This window comes from Sorex fumeus, unplaced genomic scaffold, assembly GCF_029834395.1.
Source record: "Sorex fumeus unplaced genomic scaffold, SorFum_2.1 ptg000047l, whole genome shotgun sequence".
In the NCBI taxonomy this organism is placed as follows: domain Eukaryota; kingdom Metazoa; phylum Chordata; class Mammalia; order Eulipotyphla; family Soricidae; genus Sorex; species Sorex fumeus.
Window position 1 is genome coordinate 11,435,366 of NW_026606104.1, and position 26,796 is coordinate 11,462,161.

At 41.0% G+C, this 26,796-nt stretch overlaps 1 protein-coding gene and 1 pseudogene across 1 annotated transcript in view; one reads left to right on the forward strand and one right to left on the reverse strand.

Moving 5' to 3' along the window:
- LRRC8C (leucine rich repeat containing 8 VRAC subunit C) overlaps window positions 1-26,796 on the reverse strand; it is a 97,659-nt gene that overhangs the window by 20,399 nt on the left and 50,464 nt on the right. Inside the window, exon 2 of the mRNA XM_056123123.1 lies at window positions 20,107-20,248. Within this exon, the coding sequence (XP_055979098.1) occupies window positions 20,107-20,244 (138 nt within the window). The 5' untranslated portion in view covers window positions 20,245-20,248. The remainder of the gene's footprint in view (window positions 1-20,106; window positions 20,249-26,796) is intronic.
- On the forward strand, window positions 7,557-8,018 carry LOC130031688 (small nuclear ribonucleoprotein Sm D1-like; annotated as a pseudogene).

Sequence of the window (26,796 nt, forward strand, 5' to 3'; positions counted from 1 at the left end):
AGTCTCCCATTTGTTTTTATCACAGTGGTCTCTGAGGTTCCATCTCTGAGGGATGTCAGGCCTCATGGAGGCAGCCAGGAGGAGAGCAGGCACTAAGCCAGTCCCCAGCCAGGAGGCACCCCAGATGCAGTTTCCTCTGGGAAACCAGCTCCAGCTCATGGCCATTATTCTCAGTTTCCTCTGGGGGAATAGGGGCCTTTGGCTTCAAACAGTAACCCAGCTCCAGTCTCTTATCTTTCTTGTGGCATTTTTAGTTCCTTTACTGGCAGTGGCTGAGTTCCTGGCTTGGACTGTGAGCTGCTGGCTGCAAGCCCATCTGTTGCTTCAATCCTTCTTTTGCCCTTCGTTCGTGTTTGTGAGCCCCCAAAATGCTTATCCCATGCTTAAGTCCATGCATGCCTCTCCACAGTCCTCATCTCTTTTTAGCAAAGACTTATACAGTGTAGTGAGTGTTTCAAAATGCAGCATTTGCTTTACTGCCTTTTTAAAAGAGTGTGTGTTCTAGTGAGGAAATTAGCCATCACTTGAACGTTATAAAGAATCAGTGTTGCTTGGGTAGCGCCAAACAAGGGAAACCCCAGGTGTGGAATTCCTTCCCTACCAGACAAGACTGATTTACTCCTATGAACAGTAGACAAGAATATTTATTTTCCTATCTCCCCAATAATAATGTCCACTGCTCATTTTCTATGAATCTGAATCCAAAAGTTCCTTTCCCAGTCTGTGCTTTAAATTACAATTATGACTCGATTGTCACTGAAGGAAACAGGGCACTTGCAAATGATAAACAGGCGGTGCCATTCCTGATCTGTTCACTTGTGCTCCAGGTGTTTACTTTAGATTGTAGCTCATTCATTACAAAGTCAGTACATAAACTTGGCTAGGGAAAGTCTGATACAAACAGTCTGGAGTCATTAAAAAGCAGGTAGATCAATATAAAGGTGATTTTTACAGCTGCTTCCAAAAAGTCCTTTAAAGCAAAGCATCCAGATCTTCCATAATATAATAGAACAAAATACATTACTACTGCTGCCTTCACAAAGCCCAGCAAGAAAGAGAACCAAAAGACTTTCCTCCATGGCTCTTTCAGAAAGTATTATGGACACACTATTTTATCAACTATTTTATCAAATATCTGTACTATACTATGAACTACAGGTAAACCAAAGAGATGCAACTCATGTTTACTGTTCTAAAGGTACTTACTATGTTATTGGAGAGAATAAGCCACATGTAAAAAGACAAGATGCCAACAAGAGGTCAGGCATGTGCTCAACCTTGAAGCTAGCTGCTAGGGCTTACATTAAAATTTCTACATTTGACCAGGTAGAACAGAATAACTGCCCTCAAATATTGAAGGATGTGTTTTCTGCCAAGAGGACAAGACTATCTACTGTGTTCCCAGGATACAGAAGATGAAGGGGAGAGGATGGGTTGAGGAGAAAACTGTAAGTCGAGTGTTGCAGAAAAAACAGTGAGAACTCAGCTCTGAACCAAAAAGGACAAAGTTCTATGGAGCAGAAGTAACTTCATTTAGGCTTACAGCTCTGGGACTTGGATAGGTTTTATGTTTGTTTTTTAATATCACTGTCTAATGATGCTAAATGACATACCAAAATGACCTTACTCCTGGCTCCGTTCTCAGAGATCACTCCTGGCTGTGCGTGGGGGACCATATGTGGTGCTAGGGTCTGAATCTAGGTCAGCTGTGTGCAAGGCAAGTGTCCTCCCGCTGCACTAGATCTGGCCCAAGGCTATTGAGGAGGGTAATATCAGAACTTAATGGATTCCAGAAACAGGAGTGGAAAAAGGGTGCACTGGGCAAGAGCAGGGGAAATGACTGAAGAAATGTTCACTTCTTCCTCTGGGAGCTCCATTTTTCCTGGGAGCTGGGAGGGAGATACCAAGGAAGGGAATTAGCCGTCATGTTCCTAAGTTCTCAGTTAATACACGAGTTCTCCTGGAAACAAGATTCTAGAAAACTAAGAGCTTCTAGCCTCAGGCGAAAGGAGTTTTATGGAAATTAATGAGATTTAAATCCAAAAAGGGAAGGTTTTGTTTCTATTCTAAAGTCTTAAAATACCTCAAATATCAAAAAATTTTGAGGAAGGGAGATAGTGGAGTTGTTTGAGTCCCAGCACTGCCGTGTCCCAAGAGCATGGTGGGATGCAGCCAAGGACAGGAATCCCTTGAGCCTTGCCTTGACCCGCAGCCTGTGGGTTGAGAATCTGCTGCTGTCCCCACCTCACTTCCTGAGCACTGCTACCCTTACAATCGTTTCATAAGAAAGAAAAGGAATTGAATAGGGGATTTTTTTTTTTAAGGGATGGAATACATCTCACCAAATTCTTATTCTCACCAAATATCTTATCACAAGTCATGGTTCTCTTTGAGTCCAATAGCAAGAGTATCTGGGGATGACTCCCACTGGAGCACAGAATAATAACCATGAGGACCTCAACACTGTGCCACACAAACATACACACACTCACACACACTCACATTCCATCTCTCTCATAGTGCTCTCAACACACACATACAGCACAACTCACAGTTCTCAACATACACCACAGCTCACAGTTCTCAACATACACAGACACACAGAGACACAGGCCTCATCATACACATGCACACACACACACATATATATATCCCCTGACACACACACAAAACAACTCACAGCTCTCATTACATATACATGTACACACACAGAGCACATGTATCACCTCACCCCTTCACCACACACACACACACACACACACACACACAAACACACACACACAGAGCACAGCCTCATCACATACAGGCACACATATATATTCCCTCTTACACACACACACGGGTCTGGAGCGATAGCACAGCGGGTAGGGCGTTCGCCTTACAAGCGGCCAACATGGCCGACCCGAGTTCGATTCCTCCGCCCCTCTTGGAGAGCCCGGCAAGCTACCAAGAGTATTGGATATGCCAAACACAGTAACAACAAAGTCTCCAATGGAGACGTTACTGGCCCTGCTCGAGCAAATCGATGATCAACGGGAGGGCCTTTACCTTTACCTTTACACACACACACACCACAACTCATGGCTCTCATTATATATACATGTATACACTCAGAGCACATGTATCACTGCACCCCCTCACCACATACACACACATGCGCGCGCACACACACACACAAACATACACACACACAGTGCTCTTACCATCAGACATCAGGACCTTGTTTTCAGGGGTAATGGCAAAGCCTCCCTGCAAGGGTGTGGCATCATTTCCTGTCCTGGAAACATCTTTTGTTTTCTGATGATGTTTAAAACTTACACGATAGAAAATAGCACATGGTGCAAGGAGGACATTTATCAGTAAAAAGAGAAAGTAACCATCAAAATCAAATTTTAAGCAGTTTATTTATAAAGTAAAAAACTAGGTAAAAATCTGTTTTTATGGGTGTTCACTTCTCACCAGCAATAGAAATAAGAAAAGGAAAAAATCATATCTTAGAACCCCTGAGACAAAGAATTGATGTCCTGAGGGGGGGGGACAGTGGGGAGAATCACAAGTACTGGGGAGAAAAGCTGAATAAAATTTGGGTTCTATGGAGCCAGAAAAATAATGCAGGAATTAAGCTACTTTCCTTGAATGCATTCAACCAAGATTTGATCCTTGACGTCCCATATGGACACCTGAACCTCTCTGGGAGGTCACTTCTGAGCACAGACCAGGCACAGCTGGGTAATAGACACATCGCTGCCTGCCATGGAATACAACAAAATAAAGAAATAGTCAGTTTTGAATTTAGAACTTTCTCAGTTTGAAGAGTACCAGTATACTTACCTACAGTTTTCACCTATACATATCAGTAACTGCAGAAATTTCTGTGCTTGAAGAACATTACATGCCAGTACTTTGTATTAGGACTAAACCTAAAGCTGGTTTGGGAGATGTTCTGTCTAGAGTACATGCACCACAGGCAGAAACCCCACATAGACCCTGTGCACTGCAGGGTGTGGGCCCCATCCAAGCAACACGAAAGAGGAATGAAAACATAATTTCCTTTTATTATCACACAGAACAAACAACAAATACTTATAGTGGGCTATCTTTAAGTTCTTATTCCTCCTCAGTCTTGGCACCTAAGAAAATGGATAGTGATTGCCTCTTTGCATGTACTGTTTATCTAGGAGACCAGTAAGTCCCTTAAAGGTAGACTCTTAAGTCTCAGTGACTGCCTGGCACTAAGGAGACAGACAAAACCTATAACCTGAAAAGATAAGCTGTGCTCCTTACCTCTCCAAAGGAAGACAAGCCAAAACAATGACACAAGTTCACACACTTAGATAACCAGGTGTCAGTGAACATCTGGAAATATCTGGCTGCTGGTAACCTTCATCTGAGATAAAACAATTAATTTCATACATCCTCCGAGGTTCCAAGGGATGTCAATCTAGTGATTCCTAAAGTCAGAGGTAACAGCTGACTCATTTGAGGAACACAAAGAGAGTGTGAGCCTGGGAAGGCATTACCCATTTACTCCCAAATGAGAAATAATCACAGCTACATTAGCATCATACCTATATTCTGATATTTCACTTAACAAAGGCAATTCACTGCTCATAATAATATTGTAACTATAGATGCACTAACTTTTCCAGGGACAAGGATAATCATGAGTATTAGTAATGTAAATTGACCTTTTTAGGGAGTTATTCCTGGTAGTTCTTGGGGGATACAACAGGCTCTGTGCTTGAAATTTGCTCCCTGCAGTGCTCAGGGGACTGTGGCAATTGCATCAAGGTTGGCTGCTGTGACGCAAGCGCCTTAACCCCCGAACTCTATCTCCAGCCCATCAATGTTAATTTTTCAAATCCTCTTTTAGTCTGAGAATGGGCAGCCAACAATGATGGCTCTCATTTCCTGTATCTCAGTTGTATGTACACAAGTTTTTCCATGTTTGCAGGAAAGCAGCTTCAGTCAAGGAAAGAAATAGAAAAATACTTCTCAGGGGGTAGGTTGCTTGCCTAGCCTGTGGCCAACCTGGGTTCAATCCCTGACATCCTACGTGATCCCCTGAGTCCACAAGGAGTGATTCCTTAGCGCAGCGCCAGGAGTAAGTCCTTAGCACTGCCAGGTGTGCCCCGTGCCCCACAGCCCCCCCCCCCCCCCACACACACACACAGCTAAAGAAAAGAAAAACTACTTTTCAAGAAAATGAAAGCATGGGTGTGATTCAAGACACTCTATTTTGTTTCAGGACATTTTCCACCAACCAAGTAAGTTGATTAGTGAATTGACTCATATGATTTTAAAAGTAGAAGAGGGAAGCATATTTCAAAGTTAAAAGAAAATGAGAAAATTCACTGTATACATAAAAACTATGGATATACATTAGAAACATAGAGTTTATCATTCATAGCAGAGGCAACTTTAGTCATGTTTAGTCAACTTACTTATTTTAGTCAATTTTAGTCATTCCAAAAGTTCTAAATATATATATATATATACTTATAATAATAATAGGAACACTCCTTTGGAAGCAATCCTCAGTGAAGTCTTAGCCCTGAACCACACTTATCTCTAGATACCCTCAGTTTATGGATAACTCTGAGCGGAGTAAGAGCAAAGAAACAGGAAGAGACCAGAGTAACATAAATCATCTGGACTAGCAACACACAATGTACAAACTGCACAAAGATAAAGAATCTGAAATGCTGAACTTATCCAAACAAAAAAACCGTGTAAAGTATTAAAATCTTTTTTCATCTTAAAATTTTTTTGAGGGGGAGCTTCTCAAGTGGTATTGGCAGTTCTCAGCCAATGGGGCTCAATGGATCAATCTAGAGGTGGCGCTTGGGTCTTGCACTGCTGGTGAGGACTAAGGCGACCCCAGTGGTGTTCAGGGGACTCAAAACCTACACATGGTGACACTCCAGGATCATGGTTCAAACCAAGGCCAGGCACATGCAAGACACTCACCCTAATCCCTGTAGTTTCTTTTTCTCTGGCCCCTATACTAAAACAATTATATATTTTAATTTATATATTTATTCATTTATTGAGTCACAGTGAGATAGTTTGTTGTTTGTGATTGTTGGTGATCGGGTTTTGAGTCATACAATGTTCGAACACCCTTCCCTTCACCAGTGTACATTTTCCACCATCATTGTACCCTGTTTTCTTCCCACCATCCCTGTCCCCCCACCCTGCAGTTTTCCTCTATGGCAGACACTTTTCTACTTTCTCTCTCAAATTTTTTTCAAATAATTAAAAAAAATGATTCTTTTCCATGTGCTGATCTAAATTCAATCTGTGTTACCCCATATGGTCTCCTGAGCCCTGCTAGGAGTGATCCCTGAGCACAGAGCCAGAAATAAGCTCTGAGCACCGGTAAAGGCTATCCCCTACTGCCCCCTCCCCACCCCAAGAAACCCATCTGATTTAAAACTGATTTCTTTTTAAAATATGCTTTCATGAGGTCTGGAGAGATAGTACAGCATGCATGGCACTGAGAAGTTGAACAGGGCCAACCCAGGTTAGATCCCTGGTACCTCACAGGTTCAAGGTTTTCTCTTGAGCACTGCCTCCCATGCTGACTCCCCCCATTCCGCCCATCTGAGTGCAGAGCCAGGAGAAAGCCTTGAGCAGCGCCAGGGTGTTGCACCAAAACAAAAATAGCACTGCACTGTAGCACTGTCCACCTGTTGTTCACTGATTTGCTTGAATGGGCACCAGTAACGTCTCCATTATGAGACTTATTGTTACTGTTTTTGGCATATCGGATATGTCACGGGTAGCTTGCTAGGCTTTGCTGTGCTGGCAAGATACTCTCGGTAGCTTGCTGGGCTCTCCGAGAGGGGCAGAGCAAGAGAACCTGGTTTGGCCACGTTTAAGGTAAACTCCCTACCTGCTGTGCTATTGCTCCAGCACACACAAACAAAAATAAATAATTAAAATATACTGTAATAATAAAATATATTGTAATAATCTGCCCAAGTACTTGGAAAATGAATGATGGTAATTACTAGGCTATGGTACAATCTATGGGAAGGACTATGTACACATGAGCAACTTCCTCCTCTTCCTTTCCTTCTATGCTGCTACTGAGATGACCAGGGGCCCCACTCATTTACTGGAGCTCAAGTACATTCTGAATGTTGTGCTTAATGAGAACTGTTGTGCTTACACACATGCTGCTTGTGGGTCACATTACTGGCTGTAGGACTTGCAAATATTCTAGCTGTGGCACTTGCTAGGAATGGCACACTTCCACTGCAGTGCTCACATGTACCAGGCTGTGTCCTGGTGGCCACATATTCTGTGGCTGGGGGGGGGGGGGGGCTAGGGTTCCCAGACCATAGAGCTGAATCTTTAGGACTAACTCTGTGCAGATGGGTGGCATTAGAAATCAAGCTTCTAAACTTTGGTACATCTACACAATGGAATACTATGCAGCTGTTAGGAAAGATGACGCAATGAAATTTGCTTCTAAGTGGATGGACATGGAGAATATTATGCTAAGTGAAATGAGTCAGAAAGAGAAGGACTGGTTTCCATCCATTCATCCTTCCTGCACGCTGGTCCCCGCTTGCTGGCTTTGGAGCGCTAGAGGACTGAAAGGGCCATGGCGCTGCTACCATGAAGTTTGTGAGATTTTTGATGAAGTTGAGTCATGAGACTGTAACCATTGAGTTAAAGAATGGAACTTAGGTTCATGGAACAATTACAGGTGTAGATATCAGCATGAATATGCATCTTAAGGCTGTGAAAATGACCCTGTACAGCTTAGAAACACTGAGTATTCAAGGAAATAACATTCGATACTTTATTCTGCCAGACAGCTTACCTCTGGATACACTACTTGTGGATGTTGAACCCAAGGTGAAATCTAAGAAGAAGGAAGCTGTTGCAGGAAGAGGTCGTGGACGAGGAAGAGGAAGAGGGCATTGCTGGGGCAGAGGAAGAGGGGGTCCTAGGTTATAATGTCTCTCAAAATTATTGATCCAAAGTGATATGTGATTTGGGATATTTTTTTGTACAGGTTTTGTGTGTTTATGTTAGTTTTTAATAAACATAAGTATGGGGGATAAAAAAAGAGAGGGACTGACATAGAATGACTGCACTCATTTGTAAGCTATAAAATAACATAATATGAGACTGACACCCAAGGACAGTAGAGACAGGGACAGGAATATTGCCCCATAGTTGGAAGCCTGTCTCATGAGCTGGTGGAGAAGGCAGCTGGAATAAAGAGGGAATCACGAAGTCAATGATGGTTGAAGGAATCGTTCGGGATGGGAGATGTGTGCTGAAAGTAGAAAAAGGACCAAATGTGATAGCCTTGCAGTATCTGTATTGCAAATCATAATGGCCAAAAGTAGAGAGAGAGTATGGAGGAAATTGTCTGCTAGAGAAGTGGGGTGGAAGGGGGAAGGGAGGGCATACTGGGGATCACTGGTGGTGGAGAATGTGCGCTGGTGGAGGGATGGGTGTTTGTAAATTGTATGACTGAAACTCAAACATGAAAAGCTTTGTAACTATCTCACAGTGATTCAACAACAACAACAAAAGCAAGGGACCTAAACTACAATAATTAAACATTAAAATATATCTATCAATAATTCAGACTGGAGGTGGGAGGGAACCTAATGGAGGGATGGGTTCATGGAGTAATAGGATTGGAGATGGGAACATTGTAAGCCTGAAAACCTACTGTAAAAAACTATATAAATCTCTATGAGTAAATTAAATCAATAATATAAATAAAATAATTTAAATAGGAAAAAATAAAAAGAAATCAAGCTTCTGGGCTCCTACTCAAAGCCAGCACATTATAGGCACTGAGCCACCCTGAGGGCCCAAAATAAAAATTTCATGAGAGAAAAGCTATGACAGTATAGTGGGCTTGCAAGTAAGGGAAGTATCAGTTATTTAACTGTGATGCCTGAGAAGAGAGTTTCCCTCCTCCCCTCCCCCCCCCCCCTCCCCCCGCCGCACATCATGCTTTATTGGAAGTTAAGTCCAGCAAAAGCATTAATCTGGACAAAAGAGGTTTGACACAGTCCCGGCAGACAGACAGTTGACCATATTGGGTAAATTTCAGTTATCAGTTTTTTTCATGTTTCTGATTCATCTACATGGCTAATCTCTGGGAGAGTGCTCAGATTTCTTCTTTGTTGGTACTTATCTTAGAAAAAAAAGTGGGTTAGCAGAGACAGTAACCAGAGGAAAGGTATTAGAGCTTGGTGCTCCGCAGAAAGGGGCTTGTGGAGGGGCTTTCTTCATTGAACTTGGTCCTTTCGGATTCTTTAGCATTTGTCTGGGGGGTCCTCATGGAGAGTGGATGTGGTATGCTGGTCCTACTCCAGAATGGCTGACCTGAGGAGCACAGCTCTGACAGCTTTCTTTTTCTTTTCTTTTCTTTTCTTTTCTTTTCTTTTCTTTTCTTTTCTTTTCTTTTCTTTTCTTTTTTCTTTTCCTTTCTTTCTTTCTTTCTTTCTTTCTTTCTTTCTTTCTTTAAAATTTTTATTAGTGAAACACCATGAGGTACAGTTGTAGACTTACAAATCTTCATGCTTGGGCTTCAGTTATACAATGATTGAGTACCCATCCTTCCACCAGTGCCCATTCTCCACCACCACCAGTTCCAGTATCCCTCTCACCCCCCTCCCCCCCATACCACCCTACCACTGTGGTAGGGCATTCCCTTTTGTTATCTCTCTCCTTTTGAGTGCTGTGGTTTGCAAAAGAGACACTGAGCCGCAATCATGTTCTGACAGCTTTCTTTTTCGCCTTAGGGAGAACCAAAGATCAGCTCCCAGCTTGCTTCCTTTTCTTGTCTGCTCCTTTCCAGGTTTTCCTTTCACTGAATAGGCAGAGACCGAGGGGTACGTAAAGAGGCTGAGGGGGTTCTTGTGCTGTCTGCCGTCCACTGCCCGGGGGTGTGGCAGTGGTGGTCACCTTGGTCTGCAGATGACTGGCCCTACCAATCCCAGTGGCTTCAGCCCAGCTCAGCACACAGGACGGCGCTTACCTAGCAAACCTCCAGAGAGATGGGTTTGGGGCCAGAGGTTAGCAATCCTGAAATGTTCTTTGTTTTGGTCTTGTTCTCTGTGTGGCTAGGTCCTGCTGGGTTTTCCAACACAGAAGCCGGTACATATGGGTTGGAAGAATGGAGCACTTTGTCCTTATCTTAGCTCTAAATCTGTTTGGCCAGTACCCAACTGATTAAATGTCTGACTACATAGGAAGGTCTCAAAGAAAGAAAGGCATTTGAAATCTATAGTTAAAAATAAACTAAAAATAATGCATTTCTATTTTTATCATCCTTCCCTCCACTTCCCCCCACCATAAATCTAAATGGAAACAAAGCGAATGCTCTTCTCTTAACACTGAGGTTCAGAGAAACTATGTGCTTAGCCTAAAATTACATGGAAGAGTTCATATTTTCTGTCTGATGTTTTGAGGAAAGATTGAACTTGTAAAAATGTAATTAAGCAATATGAAATTTTAAAGGCCAACCCAAGATTTGTATTTCTAGTAAATAAATGAGGTGGGTCAGACGCTTGCTTTTCAAGTGATTGATGTGGGTTTGATCCCTGGTACCCCATGTGGTCCCCCAAGCTTGCCAGAAATGATCCCTTAGCACAGAGCCATAAAGCCCTGGGCACAGCTGGGTGATGCCCCCAAACAAAAACAAAACAACAAAAGAGCCCAGTGTTATAGTCAGCACAAGTGTGCTTCTCAAAAAAGCTAAAGATTTGAACTTGCAGTTGCATGATGTGATATCACTATGTAACTTTAAAATCTTAATTTCTTTATTCTTAGAAATAAGAAATGCTATCATATTAAAAAAAAACTAATTGCCTTCCTTTTTTAGAAACTTTCAAATGAACACCTGAGTTCTGGTGAGCCCTGCTACTGTTTTTGGTTCTGGGGATTCATGTTCAGTGACTTGAGTGAGGACAGTAAATAAGGTGCTTTTTCTATATGCCCAAAACAGTGAGTATCTAATGGCCTTAGAAGGGGCTGATGTCTTTTGAAAATGCATAGACACTATTACCATTTTAGAGTATTTTGAGAGACTGTAATAAGACTAAACATTACTCCATATATCTACTCCAGTTGATTCTCTCCAATAGTCCATGACACAAGGAATAAATTTTCTTTTCTTTTTAATATTTTTTAAATTGAATCACCATGAGACTTATAGTTATAAAGCTGTTCATGGTAGGATTTCACTCATATAGTGTTCCAACACCCATACCTCCACCAGTGTACATTTCCCACCACCAATGTCCCCTGTTTCCCTCCCGCTACCCTCCTCCCAGCCTGTCTCTATGGCAGGCACTTTCCTTCTTTCTCTCTCTCCTCTATGTAGTAACTCTAAGTATCTGCTATCTGTTCTCCTGATCCTTTGATCCTTTGATCCACCTAGACCACAGGCAGAGATTTTCAGTCTCTCCTCTCTACTGGTCACCCTGATGGTCCCCTTGTGGGGCAGACATTGGGGAAATGGAGGGAAGTTGACAATCTGGCGGGGGCTTTTTAGGCATGACCCTTGCCATTATCAGTAATGCAAATAGCATGACCTAAAATAAAATTTAAAAATAAATAATAAAAGGAGAAATATTAAAAATATAAAAAGCCAGAGTTTCTTCAACCAGTCATCTGTTCTCGGGCACTCAGGTTTTTTCCAGATTCTGGCTATTGTAAAGTGTGCCGCAATAGAAACTCTGGCTCATTTACACAATGGAGTACTATGTAGCTGTTAGAAAAGACGAAGTCATGAAGTTTACATACAAGTGGTACTACATGGAAAGTATCATGTTAAGCGAAATGACTCAGAAAGAAAGGGATAGACATAGAAAGATTGCATTCATCTGGAGAACATAAAGTAACAAAATAGGAAACTAACACCCAAGTATGGCAGAGATTAGTACCAGGAATTTTACTCAATGACCCGGAGGACAACCACACATGTTAGGGGAAGGGGGAGCTCAGAAAGAGAAGGGAACACCAAATAAAGGGTGTTGGGAGGATCCGCCCACGATGGGAGAGCATGCTGAGGGTAGACTGTCGGACAGCATGATTGCCACTCAATGCCTCTTTTGCAGACCATGGCACTCAAAAGGAGAGAGAGGGAAATGCCCTGCCACAGAGGCAGGGTGGGATGGGGGCTGGGGGGGGAGGGGATGCTGAGATCCGTGGTGGTGGGAAATGCGCATTGGTGGAGGGATGGGTGTTTGATCATTGTATAATCGAAACCCAAGCACAAAAATGTGTAAGTCTACAACTGTACCTCATGGTGCCTCACTATTAAAAAATAAATAAATATAATAAAAAAAATTAAAAAATATATAAAAAGCAACAAAATAACAAAATTTATTTTATCATCACATGAAATTTCTTTTACATTTCCCAAAGCTCCCAAATGAATGGCGATATCATGAAAAAGTACATGGAAAATTTATAAAACCTATCTTAGATGAAGTCTTTATTTTAAGTAATCTGCTATAGATTAACCAAGTGGTGTCTGCTTTTTCAATGGTATTTTGAATTTCACTGTTGGGAGGAAGGAGATGGTGTTAAATTTCACTTCAGACAATAGGCCTATATAAAAACTTTCTGAACTTAGATTTGGTCAAAGAAAAAGAAGAGAAATTCAGAGAGTGAGTGAGAGAAAATGGAGGAAGGACAGAGAGAAAAAAGCAAGATACTGAATGGGAACATGATTAAAACGAACTCCCACCGGGTGCTGGGGATATGGCTCAGTGGTAGAACACTTGCCCTGCATGTGTGAGACCCTGGGTTTAATTCCTAATCCTACCTGCTATCCTATCTCTCTCTCTACACACACACATACACATATACATCCCAGTACAATATGAACTTCATTGGAGTCTAATTTTTACCAGCATGCTGTCTATAAGCATCTGTACCTTAAGGTCATTTGTCATGGAGCTAACACTAATGACTCTATATTAGAGAAGCAGATATGAATAGAACTTCATTAGGTACACCAAATCAAGGTGGAGATTAGCTCTAAGAAACTTAGATGACCCAAACTCTTCTCTCCAGTAAGACTCTGCCTATCAGTTTGCCTCTGTTGTTCAGGTTAGGTTTGCATGAAATTTTTGCCAGTGTTTTCAAATCACTAAGTCTATTCTTCTTCTCTGATTCAGAAAGCAGGAAATGTCTTTCCTGTGTTATAGTCACAGAGCGGTCCCCCAGGGGCTCCAGGGGGCTTGCATCTTCCAGTTCCTGTTTCTGGTTTCTAACTGCTTATTCTATATTTGGTAACGGCTAGTCTGCTGTGGGCTGTTTTGGATTTGGTTTTAATAAGATAACCTGGAGTTACTGAATGGAGATCTAAAGCAATCTTATTTTTCCAGGAAGGAACGTGTTGACCTTTCAGGATCTGGTCTATTTTATTGACTGTGTTGAGTTTATGAATAGTGTTGTTTATAGCACAGAATTAGATGTTTATATGACTGGTCCTTGAGGGTGCATGACTGTACAGGAATAGGATGCATTCACTCTTCTGGTTTACAATGAACTTGTATTTGTTTCTTACGTGGACTGATGGAATCTAAGGAATGCACTTTACACATGCTCTTGTTCCATTAGCAGCCTTGAAAATAGTTTCGTGCTCAAAAATGAATAGACACTTGTCTGATGAGTAAGAGAAGTCTTGACTTTAATCCTTTTATATAGCAGCAGAAAAGAGGACTAAAGAGATAGTACAGCAGGTAAGGCATTTTCTTGTTTGGTGGCCAACCTGATTGAATTCTCAGCATCCCATTTTGGTGCCCAGAGCTTCAAGCAGGAAAAAGTGAGGAGGAGGAGGAAGAAATGAAGGATGAAGAGAAGGAAGAAGAGGAAGAGGAGGAGGACAAGCAAGCATCAACAGTCCACTGACATATAATAACTTTCTTTAAATCCCTGTATTTTCAAAGTTGTAGTCATATTTAACCTATTTGAATACAACATTTAGGGAGTAAACAGTACTATTTTGATAAGCAATATTTGCCACTGGGAGAATTTATTTATAAAATAATCAAAAAGCTATTATTTCCTCACCAATCAGTGATCTTTTAGGCTGACTTTGGATTTTGTGGGGATGTTTTTAAACTCTGACAGTTAATTTGTTTTGTAAATAAGATCAGAAGGAATGACTGAACTGTATTTCACAAACAGAAAATCAAGGCATAAGAATGTCACCAACTATTGCAGTATCACCTTGAAAATGGGAAAGAAATCTGAGCTTTACAAAGAATTCTTTGTAAAGAATTTACAAAGAGTCTGGCAAACTCCCCGTGGCCTACCAAATATGCCAAATACCAGTAACAACGATGGGTCTCATTCTCCTAAATAGCCTTGAATATAATCTCAGGGCTAGGATGAAAGAGACGTTACTGGGGCCTGCTCGAGGCAATCGACGAATTGACGTTTATAAGATATCAATCATTAAACTAATTTCAGGGGATTACAGAGAAGAGAGCCCGGCAAGCTACTTAGAGTATCTCGCCCACGCGGCAAAGCCTGGTAATTTACTCATGATGTATTCGATATGCCAAACACAGTAACAACAAGTCTCACAATGGAGATGTTACTGGGCCCGCTTGAGCAAATCAATGAACGACGGGAGGACAGTGCAGTGCAGTGCAGACCATAGTACAGCTGAATTAAGATCTTAATTCTCCCTTTTAAAGAATATTCTGTTTTTTTTAATCCATTTTTTAAAAATTTTTTCCTTTTTTATTAGTGAAACACCATGAGGTACAGTTGTAGATTTACAATTTTTTGTGCTTGGGTTTGATTGTACAATGATCAGATACCCATCCCTCCACCAGTGCCCATTTTCCACCACCATGGATAATATCCCTCCCACCCCCATCCCCCATCCCCCCCTGCCTCTGTGGCAGGGCAATCCCCTGTGTTCTCTCTCCTTTTGGGTGTTGTGGTCTGCAAAAGAGGCATTGAGTGGCAAACATGTTCAGTCCATAGTCTACTTTCGACATGCATCTCCCCTCCTGGGAGGATCCTCCAAACACCCTTTATTTGGTGTTCCCTTCTCTATCTGAGCTGCCCTTTCCTCTAGAATGCCCGACTGGCCACTAAGCTATGAAGTAATCCTCCTGGTGCTGATCTCAGCTATTTTTGAGTATTAATCTCATATTTTGTTACTTTATATCCCCCAGATGAATGCAATCTTTCTGTCTATCCCTCTCTTTCTGACTCATTTCACTTAACATGATACTTTCCATGTTGTACCACTTGTATGTAAATTTCATGACTTCATCTTTTCTAACAGCTACATAAGTACTCCATTGTGTAGATGTACCAAAGTTTCTTTAACCAGTCATCTGTTCTTGGGCATTCAGGTTTCTTCCAGTTTCTGGCTATTGTAAAGAGTGCTGCAATGAACAAACAAGTGCAGAGGTCACTTCGATTATACATTTTTGCCTCTCTGGGATATATTCCCAGGAGTGGTATTGCTGGGTCAAATGGGAGCTCAATTTCTAATTTTTTGAGAATCGTCCATACTGTTTTCCAGAAGGGCTGAACCAGTCGACATTCCCACCAACAGTGAAGGAGTGTCGTTTTCTCGCCACATCCACGCCAGCATCGGTTGCTTTTGTTCTTTTGAATGTGGGCCAGTCTCTGAGGTGTGAGATGGTATCTCATTGTGGTTTTGATCTGCATCTCCCTGATGATTAATGATGTAGAGCATTTTCTCATGTGCTTTTTTGCCATTCGGATTTCTTCTTTGAGAAAGTTTCTGTTCATTTCATTGCCCCATTTTTGGATGGGGTTGGATGTTTTCTTCTTGTGGAGTTTAACCAGTATTTTGTATATCCTGGATATCAACCCCTTGTCAGATGTGTATTCGGCGAATATTCTTTCCCATTCTGTAGATTGTCTTTGTATTTTGGTCACTGTTTCTTTGGAGGTGCAGAAGCTTCTTAGTTTAAGATAGTCCCATTTATCTATCTCTGTTTTCACTTGCTCAGTCAGTGGCGTGGCATCTTTGAAGATACCATTAGCTTCAATGTCATGGAGGGTTTTGCCAACTTTGTCTTCAATGTACCTTATGGTTTGATGTTGAGGTCTTTAATCCATTTTGATCTTACTTTTGTACATGGTGTTAGGCAGAGTTCTGAGCCCATTTTTTTGCATGTAGCCGTCCAGTGATGCCAGCACAATTTGTTAAAGAGGCTTTCCTTACTCCACTTCACATTTCTTGCACCTTTATCAAAGATTAGGTGGTCATATGATTGAGGGGAGATGTCAGTGTATTCAACCCTGTTCCATTGGTCTGCAGTTCTGCCTTTGTTCTAGTACCATGCTGTTTTAATTATTACTGCTTTGTAGTACAGTTTGAAGTTCAGGAGGTTGATTCCTCCCATTTTCTTTTTCCCAAGAATTGCTTTAGCTATTTGTGGGGGCTTATTGTTCCATATAAATTTCAGGAGTGTTTGCTCCATTTCTTTGAAGAATGTCGTGGGTATCCTTATAGGGATTGCATTGAATTTATACAATGCTTTTGGTAGTATTGCCATTTTGACAATGTTAAGTCTCCCGACCCATGAGCAGGGGATATCTTTCCATTTCCTCATGTCCTCTTTTATTTCCTGAAGTAGCTGTTTTTTTTTGTAATGTGTAGAGCCTGGCATGCTACCGAGAGTATCTTGGCCCCATGGCAAAGCCTGACAAGCTACCCGTGACGTACTGAATATGCCAAACACAGTAACAACAAATCTCAAAATGGAGACATTACTGGGCCTGCTCGAGCAAACTGATGAACAAAGGGAGGACAGTGTTTGTTTGTGTTTGTACACTATGGGAGCCCTCTAGGAGAGCCAGCAAGTACCGAGAGTATCTCACCTGCACGGCAAAGCCTGGCAATTTACTCGTGATGTATTCAATATGCCAAACACAGTAACAACAAGTCTCACAATGGAGACATTACTGGTCCGCTTGAGCAAATCGATGAACAACGGGAGGACAGTGTAGTGCAGCAAGTATCTAATATTTAATTATTTATTGTTTGCTATAAGTTGAAAGCTTTTTTTACATCAAACATATGGCAATTAATATCTTTAAAAATGTAATTTAAAACAGTAATTCAGAAAAGCTATTCTTTTTCTTTTTAGTCAATTTGAGGTTGCTTTATAGTTAAAATCATATTGCACAAATCCAAATGGCCACACAATCTATGCAGTTTTAATGCTTCCAGAATATTTCATAGTAGCCAACAAGCTCATTGGTGTGAAACACAAACTGGAGAATCAGGCTGAGATCTGATCTGAATTTGAACTCAGTATTCTGAGTTCATCTCAACATTCATTAAGTCTAAGAGGGTCATAAACCTTCTCTGGTGCTAGAAATCACTGGTTTAGGATTGGAGGGAGAGATTGCCACAAGACAGAATAAGGTTTTCTCTCTTTGGTTAAATTTTCCCAATGTCCATGAGGTTCTCATGCAGCCCTGGGGCTAGTCCCTGAACCTCTTTTCCTCCATATCATCTCAGGTGCAAAATAAAGAGACTTACTAGACAGATTCTGGATCTACACTGCTTAGAAGTCTTAGTATGTGCTAAAGAAGCCAACACCTTGCATAATTCAATATATACCATGACTCATGTGTCCTGAGACATGACCCTATATAAGGCCCTCCCGTTGATCGTCGATTTGCTCGAGCGGGCCCAGTAACGTCTCCATTGGAGACTTTGTTGCTACTGTGTCTGGCATATCTAATACTCTCGGTAGCTTGCCTGGCTCTCTGAGAGGGGCGGAGGAATCGAACTCTGGTCAGCCATGTTGGCCGCTTGTAAGGCAAACGCCCTACCCACTGTGCTATCGCTCCAGCCCTATATAAATGTCACCACAATCAGAGAGTCCTGTGGTATGGCTTCCTACCAGGCACTTATCATATTTCCATCCCAGAGACAGTTGGCCAACTTGAAATCATTTACACCATAAGCAATGCTGCCCACTAACGTAGTTCAATATTCTATTGGGTCTCCTTGGAAACTGAACTATAAAGATAAAAAAGTCAGATTCTCCTGCAGAAGGGGAAGGAGAACACTCAGTTTCTTGCAATGCTGCAATTCTCACATCAATAGTGTAAGCGTTTGGGGCCAGAGTGATAATATAGCAGGTAGGGCATTGCCTTGCAAGGAGCTGACCAGGGTTTAATCCCTGGGACCCCATATGGTCCCCCAAGCACTGCTAGGAGTAATTCCTGAGTGCAGGGCCAGTAATAAGCCCTGAGCATCACTGGGTGTGACCCAAAAAGAAAAAAAGTTAGCATTTTCTTTCCACTCCTGTCACTTCTACCTCTGGCTCCTTCTTCCTCAATTTCATCTGGTTCTCTTAAATTTTAATACAATCATCACCTTTTCTTTATCTATCCCAAGCTTAGTCTCACTCTCCTATGCTCCTCTGTGCCTTGTGGGGACCTCCATCACAGGACAACACATCCCTTTCTGACATTCCTCTAGAAACAAACTAGTTAATAGGCCTCAAAGAATGTAGGTCCTCTTTGGGTCAGAGAGACAGCACAGCATGTTGGGCATTTGGCATGTGTGCAATCAACCTTTTTGGACATCGTGTATTCATATATTGAATTCAAATTTTGTTTTGGGAGTGGGAACGAATACCTTCTTCTGTGTCCTTTCTTCCTCACTCTTAAACTAACAGCTGTTCCTTAACGTGCAATTCAGTCATATATGGTTCCCTGAGAACTTCCAGAGTGATCCCTGAGCACAAAGACAGAATAAATCCTGAGCACTGAGGAATATGACCTCTCTCCTTGAAAAAGAAGGTAGGTCCTCAAAGAATGGTTTCTGGCACTCGCCTTGTGTGTAGTAGATTGGTTCGATCACCAGGAGTGATCACTGAGCACAGAGTCAGGAGCAAACCTTGAGCACAGTTGGGTGCTCCTCCCTCCTCCCACCCCATTGCCAATCATCTTTGTTAAGGAACATCTGTTAGTTTAAGAGTGAGGAAAAAAAGGACACAGAAGAAGGAATTCATTCCCACTCCCAAAACAAAATTTGGATTCAATATATGAATATATGATGCCCATACAGAAAACATTTTGACAGAGTTAAATTTTAGTTCTGAACCATGTGTGGGGAAAAATAATGATATCTCATAAAATATTCTTTAAAAAACATCTTTCTACAATATAAATGGCACCACAGAGGCACACTCTATGTTTAACTATAAAGTCAACTTTGAAAGATAAGGGACTTCATTTGTTATAAATGACATTAAATATATTTATTTAAATTTTATTGATTCACCGTGAGATATAGTTACAAGCCTTCATGTCAGAGTTACAATCACAGAATGATCAAACACCCATCCCTCCAACAGTACACATTTCCCACCACCAATATCCCCAGCATACCCCCACCTTTCCCACCCTCCTACTGCCTCCATGGCAGACAATATTCCCCAAACTCTTTCTCTACGTTTGGGCATTATGGTTTGCAATTCAAACAGTGAAGAGGTTATCACGTTTGGTCCTTTATCTACTTTTGGCACACATCTCCCATCCCAACCAATTCCTCCAACCATCATTTTCTTAGTGGTCCCTTCTCTATTCCAACTCTCCTCTCCCCGCCTGCTCATGAGGCAGGCTTCCAATTATGAAGCAATCTTTCTGACTCTTTTATCTACTGTCCTTAGGTGTCAGTCTTGTGTTATGTTATTTTATACTCCACAAATGATTGCAGTCCTTCTATATCGGTCCCTTTCTTTCTGGCTCATTTCACATAGCATGATATTCTCCATGTCTATCCACTTATAAGCAAATTTCATGACTTTATCTCTCCTAACAGCTGCATAAGTATTCCATTGTGTAGATAAATGACCTTAAATATTATTCTAAAGTCAATTGCTGTTTGACATCTTCCAAGAATGATGTTAATCCATTAGGAAAGTTGATTTTAATACATGTTTTGGATTCTCTGCCATGGTTACAATAGCCATACACCAAGTAGAGAAGAGCAACTGATATTCACATGGTTAAAATCCCATAGCCAGCTCTTCTAAGAGGTTCTAACAGTCTTGCTCTGCTCCGACAAGTCAGGGCACCTACCTGCAGAGTACATCCAAACACACCGATCATCAGCATGGCGACCGAGAGGTAATCGGTGAACACATCCCACCATGGTTTCAGCACCCGGAAGGCTGGCTGCTGTTCTGAGAACTGCCGGAACTCTGTCACAGGAATCATGTTTCTGGGGAAGAAAAGATACTGGTGAATCCACTATTCGAATGCCTTTCATCCTTTAGGTTAACAGAATCTGAAAGGCTGCTTGCACCCATCAGTATTAGTGGGCTGAGGAAGGCCAGCAGCTGTCATGGCCTATCAATGCTGGAATTAATCACCGAGCAAAGGCAACTGTTGAAAATATAGGGAGCCCCATGAAGAATAGGCAAGTCCGTTTACTATCAGCTGTCCAACAAGTTGTCATCTGTGTTTTCTGTGGAGCAGAGAAATCATGACCAAGCACCCTCTCATTTCCTGGGCTTTTCCTTTCCCAAAGTAAAAAAAAAAAATTTAAGATGCTAGAAAGGGAAAAACCTATCCTAAAAAGTATTGCTATTTATCTTAGCATCTTCAGTACTACTGTAAACTTTTAAAGTATAATCTTAACACTGGTATGTGTTAATTATTTAACAAGTTCTATTTGTAAAGCATTTGCTGGGTTCCTCAGATGTGGCCACACAGTCCACCCCACCGGGGGTAATTGTGGAGGACTTCACTTTCTCTGGTAGCCCTCCAACCCCGACCTTTTTCTAGTCTCAGTGTTTCTGATTTGATTTCTTTATTTCTGGCACTCTTCATACTCCACGCTGAACCTCCAAGTAATCCTGATTTTCTCCAGTGAGAAACAAGGTTTCCTTGGAAACGTCTATCTCTATCTAAATGACAAGAGAAATGAATAGCTTCCCAGGCTCCAGGAAACAGAGAAAAGACACATTTTTTTTTCTTTTTCTTTTTTCATCTGTACTCTGCTTTCTCACTGCTCCTTTCCTCTGGGATATAAGAGTTAAAGAGAATGTGAATGAACCTGCCAATGTGAGAATAAAATTATCTTCCCTTATCTTATGCAATTAGTAAAAGTGGTCACGGAGGACCAAAGCAAACATTTCTCTCCTGCCATCTCTGGATCACTCCGCATCTGTCCTTGCTCTTTAGTCCTACTTAAAGAAAAGCTACATTTGTTTCTTATTTTTATAAGCCTTGCTTGCTTTTTGTGCCTTTCCTTCCCTAATACTAAATCAAGGACAGCTCTAGATAAAACCTCTTCTTTGAGTTCACTGATGGTCAGAGCTATAAGTTATTAATTTTTGTTGTTATACTGTTTTCTTGGGCTGGAGCAATAGCACAGCAGGTAGGGCGTTTGCCTTGCATGCAGCCGACCCAGTCAACACGAGTTCGATTCCTCCACCCTTCTCGGAGAGCCCAGCAAGCTACTGAGAGTATCTCACCTGCACGGCAAAGCCTGGCAAGCTACCTGTGATGTATTTGATATGCCAAACACAGTAACAACAAGTCTCACAATGTTACTGAGCCCTCTCAAGCAAATCAATGAACAATGGGAGGACAATTACAGTGCTACAGTGCTACTGTTTTTTTAAGCAGTAAGCTGTCTTCATTTCAAATTTCTTCATTAGCAGTGTTAAAATTTCAAGGGTCTGATATCACTCTTCCCCAGAACCTATCTACTTGACATCTGTGGAGCATCTGACATAATCTTCTCATTTTAACAAAACATTACTTTTTGCTGGGGAGGAGGGCAAATCATGGTGGTGGTGCTCTAGGTGTACCAGACTACTCTAGGTGGCTAGGCACAGAGAAGCTCGGGGACTCAGTGTCATCAGGACCCAGGACCAAACCCAACAGTGCTCAGGGAGCCAGCCAGTTGTGAACAAGACTGAGGGCCTGTCACATGCTTTGCATATGCTCTACTACTGCAGTTCCATGTCTACTCCTGAAATGTAGGACGAATTAATTTGATTCTGTTATCACTACGATGCAAACTTCTTGAAGTTAGCACCTGTATATTCTACACATGTACGTTCTCACAATATAGGAAGTAGGCAAGGGGCGTGGTCACACAAGCTTAATAAATAACTCAGGTTATTAATATTTCAGACTAGTTTAAAGTTTGCTTTTCTTGACTCCTCTTACCATCTTTTATATCACTGAAAATTACAATCTCACTGCCCCCATGTTTTCCTGTAGCAGTGGCAGTCAAATACCAGCACTAGACTCAATTCAATGTCCAAACACTGCTTGAGAAGCTACTGTCTTATTCTGTTTTGCATCCCTGTTATTTATAAGAGTGCATGGCAAAAAAGACCTGCTGAACTGTCTGTTGACTAAATGAATGCTCAGATGCTCATTTATAGAGCTGTAATTGTCCAACTCAAATTTGGGAGCACTTTAGCAGCTGCACAAAGAATGCTAGAGTACAGAGCTTGTTCTCTGAGAGACTCAGTTGTTGCCTCTTTCATGTAAGTTCCTGTATACCTTAGAGGAAATCAGACTAGTTCTCTGATGCAATGAACAAATCCAGGAAAATGCACTATTGCAGAGCATTTATCCTCAACTTTTGGTCTTAGGATTTGTTTATGCTCTAAAAATGTAATTATGAGAATCTCAAAAGAGCACATTCGATGTGGGTTATACTTTTTAATAATTAAAATGAGATCCAAAGAAATTTTCATTTTATATTAACTCATTTAAAAATAATGATCCCTTTAGATATTTGAAATTGTATTTTTATAAAAGAATAACTTCTACAAAACAAAAATATTTAGTGAAAATAACAGTATGGTTGTACTGTTTTGCAAATTTCTTAATGCTTGGCTTAATAAAATCATTGGATCTTCATATTTGCTTCTGCAGACAACTTATGTCAATGATATTTTCAAGAAATTTATGAACCGGGGCTGGAGTGATAGCATAGTGGGTAGGGTGTTTGCCTTGCACATGTCCGACCTGGGCTCGATTCCCAGCATCCCATATAGTCCCCTGGGCACTGCCAGGGGTAATTCCTGAGTGCATGAGCCAGGAGTAACCCCTGTGCATTGCAGGGTGTGACCCAAAAAGCAAAAAAAAAAAAAAAGAAATTTATGAACCAATAGAGATGTGATTGGAAAATGGAAGATCATTTTAACCTTTTTATAAAATTATAGCTATTAATTTTTTGTAAAATATTAAGCTGACCAGGTGAGTTGCAAAATGGATCTGAAAACTATGTCACTGAACTTTTCAAACACACTTATATTTAAACCCACCCATCTGTCTTGAACTTTGAATTAATCTTTTATCCTAACATAAAAAACACCATGTCCTGTTCATCTGGAAAACATTGGATCACCGAGTTTAGCAGATCTTCCCAATGTTGACAACTTATTTAAAAAAATAACATTCATTAATATAATAACTTTCATCAGAAAATTTCAAGTAATGGGAAGCTATCAAGTCAGTGGTAGGGACAAGCTTTTCAAGATTCTAATCATCACTTGAAAGTCTGGATTTTATTTCTGGCAGCAACTATCTGTTGTTTTCCTTAAAATGTTGGGCTTACTTTATTCATTGTGCGAAAATATTTTCCACATGCTCAATTCTGAATAATCAGTTGCTCCATTCAAATGGACACTATGCAATATGATAAAGTAACTAGCTTCACTCAAGTTAAGAACTTCTTTTTGAAGGAGAGAGAAAACAAAAAGTAATGCCCTGCCACAGAAGTAGGGTAGGATGGGGGGGGGGTATGGAGGATGGGAGGGATACTGGGATCAGTGGTGGTGGAGAATGGGCACTGGTGGAGGGATGGGTACTTGACCATTGTATAACTGAAACCCAAGCACCAAAATTTGTAAGTTTACAACTGTACCTTATGGTGTTTCACTAATAAAAATTTTTTTAAAAAAACTTCTTTTTGAATGTAGCAATGCTTTATGGGTTCTTCTCCTTCACCACAGAATGAATTAATTCAATATGTACTCCAGTGTAGAGAGCCATTAAAATCATAATTTTTATTGTTTTAATAAGGACAGTAAGTGAAAGTGGTACATATTTTCTTTTTCTTTTTGCTTTTTTTGGGTCACACCCAGCAAAGCTCAGGGGTTACTCCTGGCTTTGCACTCAGGAATTACGCCTGGCGCTGCTCAAGGGACCATATGGGATGCTGGGAATCGAACCCAGGTTGGCCGCGTGCAAGGCAAACGCCCTACCCGTTGTGCTATCACTCTAGCCCCAGTGGTACATATTTTCAAGTTGCAAAAATGTGTGCCAATGGAAAGTATACTCTCTGCAGTACTGTCTCATACCTCTATCTCAAATTATGCCAAGAATTCTTACTCATCACTGCTTTTTTACTATCAGAGAAAAAAGACAAAAATAAACAAAATAAAAGAAGAAATAAACCCCAAACACAGCATTTAAATATTTTTTCTGTTTGTTTCTGGGTCATACCATACCTGCTCAGGGCTTACTCCTGGTTCTGGACTCAGGGATCACTCCTGGTGGGACTTTGGGGGCTATCTAGGGTGCTGGGTTGGCTGCATACAAGGGAATATCCATACTATTTGCTAAACTATCGCTCTGCTCTACACCCAAATATTTTGTGCTTATGGACTCCCTCAAAAGGTTTAGACTCCTGGGGCCAGACAAATAGAACAGAGTGTAAAGTACTTGCCTGGCACGTGGTTATCCTGGATTTGATTCCCAGCATCCCAAACCCCGCCAGGAGAGATCCATGAGCACAGAGCCAGGATTAATCCCTGAACACCTCCAGCTGTGGCCCAAAAAACAAATAAAGATTTAGACTCCCAGGGTTCCATACTTTGAGACCATTGATGTTGAAAAGAAAAAAGGCCAATTTTTCAGTTTTTATTTTACAAGGACTATACATCTTTCTCTTGAAAAGCAAAGGTCTAATTATTCATCATTGGTGAGGTTCTGTAAGTTCTTGGCAATGTTGTTTTTGTAGGCACCACTCTGTTAATATTGCAATTAAAAATGAAAGAATCTAAGAAACTTAAGCATTATCTACCATTATCTACCATTCCTCTACTGACACAAACTCATTAAGCTGGATTACAAGACTTGTTAAAGAAATAAATGGTGAAGATGACATAGCATCTTATGTCATGAGTATCATAACTCAACTCTTTGAGCACTTAACTTCTTTTGGACAAAGTGTGTATGCATATATGTCCAGACAGCATATATTTAATGTGCAATACATACTGAAGTAGGTAAAGGAGTCAGACTCCAAAACTCTAGACTGGATAGCCATTTTCTGGTTTAATTGGAAAAAACCTTCAATACATAGCCTTCTTTCACAAATATCATTACCACTGAAAATCATGAACTATAGTGACAAATATACTGATTTATTATTTTTTGGGGGGGTCACACCTGGCGATGCACAGGGGTTACTCCTGGCTCTGCACTCAGGAATTACTCCTGGCGGTGCTTGGGGGACCATGTGAGATGCTGGGAATCAAACCCGGGTTGGCCGCGTTCAAGGCAAATGCCCTACCCGCTGTGCTATTGCTGATTTATTCTTTCATTATCACTTTAGTTTCCAAGGGACTGAGGCCTTGTAAAGAGCTATTGCTTCCAGCTGAAGGAAATACTTCTAAATCACAGTCACGGTCCTCCCGTTATTCATCGATTTGTTCGAGCGAGCCCAGTAATGTTTCCATCGTGAGACTTGTTGTTACTGTGTTTGGCATATTGAATATGTCACAGGTAGCTTGCCAGGTTTTGCCTTGCAGGTGAGACACTTTCGGTAGCTTGCCGGGCTCTCCAAGAGGACCAGAGGAATTGAACCTGGCTCAGCCAGGCCAGCTGCGCACAAGGCAAATGCTCTACCACTGTGATATCGCTCCAGCCCACTTCTAAATATGCATTTAGAATGGCATATCAAGTTCAATTAAGATATTCTGGTATTAAATTATAAGATATATATATATATATATATTTGTTTGCTTTAAGGTCACACCCATGGTGTTCAGGCCTACTCTGGGTTTGTTTAAGGATTACTTGGTCTTGGTATTACTTGGGGCACATTTAGTGCTGGGGCTCAAAGCTGAGTTTCCTGAATGCAAAGCACTAGAGTGCTAGTCTCATGAGCTCTCTGTTTGGTCACCCAATATATAAATTTTTATATTTATGTATGTAAATATATATTTATATCTGTCTCTGTGTCCTTTTGCAGGTTATCATGTATGATGCTGTTATTAAAATATTTATCAATAAGCAATTTAATGGTGCTATTATCCATAAAACTGTACCTTTCAAAAATATGATATCATAAAGTCTGCTGGTAAAATTAGTTGCGCTCCCTGAAACAATAATTTCTCCCAGGAGCACTTTAATATCTATTCCAGAATTAATTACAGAAAAAAATATACTCTAAATATCAAATCATGGCTTTATTAAGAGTATAAACTCATTCCACTTTGATGTGAAACCACTCGCTAACAATGTTCTCTCATCAGCTCTGTACAGTTAATGTTACACATTCTTCTGGTAGTTAGAGAACCATTCAATATGCCAAACACAGTAACGACAAGTCTCAAAATGGAGACATTACTGGGCCTGCTCGAGCAAATCAATGAAAAACGGGGTGACGGTGGCAGTGACATCTTAGTACAGGAAAGTTATTCAGCATTTAAGGAAACCTGGGCCATTTCCAAATGATAACAGTACTCCATAATGGTAACCCATCATGGTACCCCCATCATTTACATCCTG